This window comes from Parus major, chromosome 3 (genome assembly GCF_001522545.3).
Source record: "Parus major isolate Abel chromosome 3, Parus_major1.1, whole genome shotgun sequence".
Taxonomy (NCBI): domain Eukaryota; kingdom Metazoa; phylum Chordata; class Aves; order Passeriformes; family Paridae; genus Parus; species Parus major.
In genome coordinates this window covers 111055723-111062781 of record NC_031770.1, presented here as the reverse complement: position 1 = coordinate 111062781, position 7059 = coordinate 111055723, and the positions used below count along the sequence as shown (strand labels likewise).

General features: G+C 49.8%; 1 protein-coding gene across 4 annotated transcripts in view; it reads right to left on the bottom strand.

The window, feature by feature from the left end:
• Positions 1–1529: 1529 nt before the first annotated feature.
• The window catches only part of KIF13B (kinesin family member 13B), a 118585-nt gene continuing 113055 nt past the window's right edge, over positions 1530–7059 (bottom strand). For all 4 annotated transcript variants that reach the window (XM_015622253.2, XM_033513126.1, XM_033513125.1 and 1 more), the window contains one exon: positions 1530–5831. In XM_015622253.2, coding sequence (XP_015477739.2) covers positions 5548–5831 — 284 coding nt within the window. In that variant the 3' untranslated portion in view covers positions 1530–5547. The remainder of the gene's footprint in view (positions 5832–7059) is intronic.

The window sequence follows — 7059 nt, the reverse complement described above, 5'->3', positions numbered from 1 at the left end:
ATAAAATTTATCTCCACCCTCCCCACCATCAGCTGCTGTGTTCATAGAGGGAATCTTCTAGAGGGAGGAGGCTGGGTGGGGATCATGGAATCCCAGAATGGTTTGGGATGGAAGGCACCTCAAAACCCATCCAGTCCCACCCCTTGCCATGCAGAGACACCTTCCACTGTCCCAGGCTGCTCCAGGTTCCATCCAGTCTGGCCTTGGACACTTCCAGGGATGGGAAAAACACTTCCAGGGGTGTCTGCTGCAACACCTGGGCTGCTGGATGAAGCCCATCTGCCTTCTTCACAGCTGAAAACCAGGAATACAAAAAAAGCCCCATTTGGAGGTGTTTTAAAAAACACAAGAGGAATAAATCCACACTGGAGGTCTGTGCTTCGCAAAGAGGCTGCACTTCCAGACCTTTGTGCCTGTTTTGGTGGGAAACCAGATTGATCAGGGAAAAAATCCCAATAATTTATCACAGGTTGGTGTCCAAAGGTGAACAAAACCCCCTTGGAAATGTGCCCAGCTCGTGGCAGGGCAGCTCCTCTCTCCACTCAGGGTGAAGCCCAGGGGCTGCTGCCTCCCATGGCAAAGTGTTTGAAGCCAAGTGAGGCCGATGGAAACGGTGTTAATTTGAAGGAAAACGGGGAAAAAGGTGTCCTTTGTTAGTTTTGGGGGTTTTTAAAAATTATTTTCCTGCTCTTTTTGATGGGAGCCTTTTCAAGGCAGCTTTGGCTGCAGAACAGAAGGCGGCAGCGCGGGGAAGGTGCCGCAGCCACCTTCCGGGAAGAGCGAGGTTTGAACAAAGTGACGCCGCTTCAAACAGCTCCTGTGTTTCAGCCAAAGAGGGTTTTTTTTCCTTTCAGAAGGTAAAACATAAAAGGGAAGTGGCTTTAAAGAAAAAGCTGTTTTCGTGTGCTGATTGCAAGACAGCGCTGATAAAAATATCCTTTGCTCGCTGAGTTTCAGTGGGGATGGGGGGGAGATCAACGCAGGGTTTGTTGCTTTAGAAAAAAGCCAAGATAAACTGAAAAACCACACAAAATAATCCCAGTCAAAGCCTGCCTGTTGTTTCCAACGTGAGAGAAATGGGGCTGAAGAGAAAGGAAATGATGTGGCCCAGGCAGGGGGTTTCAAGGACATCATGAAAGGTTGAGGGGGGGTCTCATCACCCCAACGCCTTTTTGGCCAGCAGGGTTGGTCATGGCAGTTCCCTGAGGCACCAACCTCCCTAAAAACCAACCTGGAGCAAGGCAGACAAGTCCTGGGGATCCTCATCCCACTGTGGATATCAGGAAAAAAATCTTCCCCATCAGGGTGGTCAGGCACTGCCACAGCTGCCCAGGGAACGCTGGAGTCCCCATCCCTGGAGGGATTTAAAATCCATGTGGATGTGGCACCTGGGGACGTGGGTCAGTGGTGGCCTTGGCAGTGCTGGGGAACCACTGGAATCAATTTTGGAAGTTTTCCCAACCTAAACTATTCCAGTTCTAAACGTTTTGGTGCCCCTAACTGGAACAACAAAGCACAGACGTCCCGGCTCTAAAGAAGACGTTTATTCAGGTCCTGCAGGCGGCATCGCACGTATGATACAATATTACAGTCATTTAGTATGGTACAGAAATAATTAAAAACTTTACAGCTCATTACAAAGTCTCTTTGGATTTCAGCTCATTTAAAGTACACGGAGCCCCTGCAGTGTCTGACCCTGGCAGGGACAGCCGAGCTGGGACCGGCTCCCAGGGAACCCGACGGGATCGCGGCTTGGGAACGGTGCAGAGGGCAGAAACCAAAGGTGGATACGGGGGATGGAGGAACAAGACACTTGATCGTGACCCCACTCGGGGTGTTGTGACGTGTGACCAGCCCACACCGTTCCTCACCGCCTCATTCCCTAAAATCCAGGCACCCCGGGGCCGCCCAGCCCTCGCTGCCGGCTGCTGGCCCCGGGATAAGGCACTGGGAAAACGAAATCTTGTGCAAAGAACTGGAGGAGCCGGCGGAGGGACAACGGGAACATCACCACGGACACGGCTCCACAGGGCACACACAACCCCCAGGCTTGGTGGGGTTCCCCCACTGCGGGGAGGAATGAGGGGGTCCTGCCTCGGTAGGAGGTGAACATTCCACCCCAGCCACGGACAAACCCCTCTGTTCAGGACCCAGGCGGTGTCACCACACAGAATTTGCTTCTGCTCGTCTTCCTCAACTCAACAACGTCATGAAACAGCAAAGGGCCAAAGCCTCAGGTGAACAGGCTTGATTTTGGACATGGAGATCAAAACACCTCAAGAGCTGAACCTAACACAGGAAAAAGGCGTGGCTTGGCTTGAGAAAACCCCAAAAAGTCCCTGTGAGCAGCCTCCTCTTGGCTGGCTTGGTGCCACAGCCCCCGGGGAGGAGGGACCCCCAGCCCCACAAACACAGTGGGGATGGAGCCTTTCCAAACCACCAACACCATTTTCCAAGAATCTGAGACCCACCCACAATTCAGGGACACAGCCAGCAGGACTGAACCCCCGAGAGACACCAGAGATGAGACACTCAATACAAATGACACTCTCCTGCATTAAATATTCTTCTTCCCTGTATAAAGTGCATGAAAATCTCGGAAAAATCTGCATAGCTATTCACACACCAGCCTCAGTGCTGGGTTCCACTTAAGAGCACCTCCTCCTTTAGGCTGAGACTAGAGTTTTTCAAGATTATCAGTAAAAAATAGATATTACTACCTCCGTGATGATTTTTACCTCTTTTCTGGTTAGTTGGCTTAGCTGGGGTGAAGTAACAGATGGCTTTGAGTAGAGGAATGTGCACTCACTCTGCCAAAAATTGAAAAACACCTTTAGAAAAGACCTCACGTGCCCAGGAAAGCTGTGAGGGAGCAGAGAGAGTCAGGACATCCTCCAGGAACACCCTCATGGCTAAATCTGATGTTTTTGGCTTTCTGGAGCTTGTGCTGCATCAGGGTGATTTTAATTTGAGGGGAGGTTTTGTTTCCCAAGTCGGAGGAAATGGTGAAAACCAAGAGAGCTCTGAGCAAGGTCCTCCCTCCAGGAAGGCTCCTCATGCTCTTCACTCCCAGTGGATTCCTGGAGCCAGCCCAGCCCTACTGAACAGATTTGCTTCCAGGACGAGTTATCCCAGAGGAGGCAGCAGGTGTGGGCTGCTCAAACCACCCTTCACACCCCTCCCCGTGGTTCTGCAACACAAGTGAGGCTGGGAGGAGAGGGAATCCAGCCGGGATCAGTCAGATTGTCCCAGGAGTGCAAACACCAAGCCATGGCCAGAGGCGTTTATAACCAGCAGCAGAAACAGGGAACCATCACCCCAGCTCCTTCTGCTCCCCCCCTTCTCTCCTGCAGCCTGGACACCTTTCCATGGGCCCTGGGGAAATCCTGGATTCCCAAACAGCAGCACAAGAAAAGAGGCTTCAAAAGGACTTGGAGGCTCCTCCCCTTCACATCTCCCCCAAAGGGGCACCGAGCAAACCTGGAGGAGTTCTGAAGACATCCCTAAATCCAAGTATCTGAAATGCTGAGACTAAAAACACACAACTCTGGGGAGGGGCTGTTTCACATCGGCTTCTTCCGGCAGCACATCAGAACAAAGTGCAATTAAAAACACGGCCAGGGTGGAGTTCAGAGAACCAACAAGGCAGCGTTAAGAGGCATCAAATTAATTAGCGGGTGGTCTTTCATCGGGAAGACTCCTCAGACCCCAAAACGAAGAGTTTCACTGTACAGGTTGTGTTCACAAAAACTGTTTTCATTTTAAAACCCAGGATTTCAGCATCCGAATCCTTTACTACCAAATTCCTCCCCCCATCGTGGCTTGGATGGACAGGAGCTTCGTGCAAAGGGAAAAGAGGGAAAACTGTACACTAAAAATATCTTTAAAAAGCTGCTCTGTACATTTTATATTAAGATTTCTTGAGGAAAATTTAGGAAACGCTGAAACTACTTACACCAAGCTGAAAGGATACACAACCCCTGGCAGGTCTACGCAGGCTGCATCGGAACCCAGCCCACTTATTTCTGCTACAGATTAGTTTCTATTTTAATTTTATTCCTTCTGCATAAATGATATTAATTACAGTAAATCAGCATAATTATCTCCTTCACTAAGCATCCCTATCTCCTTTGATGCCAATGGAGCTTTCCCCTGGACCTTGGAACCAGATGTTTAAGGCACTTGGATACCCACGGGCAGTGACTGAAGAGATATTAAAGTTTAATCATTAATTTAGCATCCTAAATAGTCCCCACGTAGCTAAAACATCTATTGCTCAGGCTGTCCAATCCCCCCATGATGACTAAACAAGATATAAACAGCTCAGGATAGAAAAATCCGTGCCTTTTCAGGATCTGATAGGAAAACAAGCGTGGGCTGATCCGTGCATGGACACACGGACAGGGATATGTCCCCTGTGCCACAGGCAGCTAAAAAACAGACAGAAATAAAACCAAGTTTTATAAAAGCCAGCCCAAAGCTCCCCCTTTCCAAGAGAGAGGCTGGTTTTGGGGATGACAGAGGCACCTCCTCTTTGGATCGGTGCTGGGAGAGCTCCTCTGCGCAGAATTGGGCACGGGATGATTGTAAAGCGCAAATATTTCGTGTTTTAAAAGAATAAATAAAAATAAATAGACTGGATTGATCCTGTTACGAGGACAGAGAGCCCCTACTTGGCAAAATTCTGAGTGTCTCCAAAGGCTGGGTGGGAACAGGGAAGCACTTCAGTGCTGACACCTCTGCAAAAATCCTCTCAGGGATTTCCAGGGAGGAACCAAGGAGAAGGTCCTGCCACTCTGGGGCAGGGAGAGAGGGGATCCTGTCACGGTGAGAGCAAATATTAAATGGACCAAAATCAAGAACAGGACAGAGCTGGCCATGGGCTTTCTCCCATTCCCAAAAAACCAGCTGGGAAGACCACACTGCTTTCCACAGGAGAGTGGGATAATGGAGCATTGATCCAAACAAGCACTGGTCCCAGCCACGTAACCCAAGGGCTGCTGCTTCTTTAAATAAAGGGACACTTTGGGGGTTCTTTATCTCCAAATGAAATTCTACTTTCACTTTTCTGCCCGTCTGGAGTAATTTCCACCTTGCCCTTTCACGGTGGATTACATGACACGGACACAGCTCCTACCAAATTACAACAGAGCTGTTACTTTGGGGAGGTTCTTCAGGAATTGCCCTGCACTTCCAGGGAAGCACCGGTGCCTGAGGAGGACTTGGTGGCTGTTGGGAAGTGTTTTGGTGCCGTGGTTTGACCAATTTTCCTCTGAAGGGAGGAAGAGAAGGAGCTCATTTACACCCAGCCAGCGCCGGCCCCGGCTGCCGTCAGCTCCTCTCGGAGGTGTCAGGACTTGGGACGGGAAACGAAGGATCCAGCACCACGACGAGGCAAAGAATTATCGTGTCAATCACCCAGAGCAGAGAGAACAAACCCTTCATTAGTGTTTGCCACCAACTGGAAGTTGGGATGGTTGGCTCGGCTTCCCGAAGCCACCGGCTCCCCCGGCCGGGTCCCCAGGGTGTTTGCTGGGCTGGGAGCTCTCAGTTTGCCCAGGATTTCCTGTTCTCCGCGTTCTTCTGGCTCTTCTCCAGCCGCAGCGTGGATCCTCCTTCCGACTTGGCGAGGGCTGTGAGGGAGGCCAGGTTGGAGGCTGAGGCGGAGAAGTTCCCGCTCCTCCTGTTCTCGGCTGCCGGCAGCCTCGGGCCGCTGCTGCGGCGCCGCGCCGGGCCCGGGGCCTTCCTCACCCGGCCCGGCTTCACCAGCAACCCGTAGCCGGGGTTACACCTGAAATACTGCTTCCCGCCGATGGAGCCGTCGTTCTTACCTGGGACGAGAGAATCAGGGAGTCACAGATTGCTTTAGGATGGGAGGGATGTTAAATCCCGGCCCCTTTTCCAACCCCGGCACCTCCCACTGTCCCAGGCTGCTCCAAGCCCCGTCCAGCCGGGCCCCGGGATCGTGAGGCAGCCACGGCTTCTCTGTGCCACCCTGACAGGGATTTTATTCTGTGCAAATTGCTGCTACTGCACCCAGAGAAGGAGGCAAGGAAAAAACGCTGAGAGGGAGAACTGTTCCTTAAAAATACAGCATGGAGCTAAAAACTTCCCTGTGAAACCCCAGCAAGGCCCCAGCACGGAGAGTGACTCTGAAGGGGACACTCCACCTTGTCCTTCCCACTCGCTCTGTAATTTCTCCAAAAGAGGTAAATAACCAGTTCCATTGCCAAAGCACCAGGAAGGAAGGAAAATCAGACATTTAAAAGAGCTTTTGGCTTTCTGAGCTGACGTTTGAAGTTGAGGATTGCCGCTCTTGCCATGTCATAAACCCTCCACAGAACAGGAAGGATAATTTCTCTATGCTGATGCTGTTGAGACCTTTCTATTTCTTATTTTAGATAATTTAAAATTCCCAGGATCACTGTTCAGGGATTGCTCCCATGCATAAAGGGGAGGTGGAAAGATCCAACAGCTCTTTAAATGACATAAAGTCACCCCTTTGGCTTTTGGGGGGTTTCATTCTCCCTTCCACCATCAGCACATCGGGTCCAATGTACCCTCAGGGGACTTGGATTTCAATGTCCTTGGAGTTCTATCCCTGTTTTCAGTGTGACAACGACACCACTTTGTGACCACATTCCCCAAGTGAAGCTCCAGATGTGCCAGAAGCCAGCATCCACCAAAACAGGGTCTTAATCCTTGTGGAAATACAGAAGGGGTGGGAAAAAAATTCCAGCAACATCAGCAGCTGAGTCCTCAGCAGGCCAAAAATCTGAGTTTTCCATGGAAGCTGCTGCTTACTGGGATGTGCAAACAGAATCAGCACTGGAACAGCTCGAGAGAGGGAAGGTGACCTTCCAAAATTGAACTCAATCTGTAAATATATTTATATTTTTATTTATATCCGTATCAGTATCTATCTCTCTCTCTCTCTATATATATATATAAATATAAATACATATAAAATATGTATATTTATATATAAACACACATAATATATTAATATATAAAATATATGTTACATATTATATATTTTGTACCATTTTAATTTTTAAT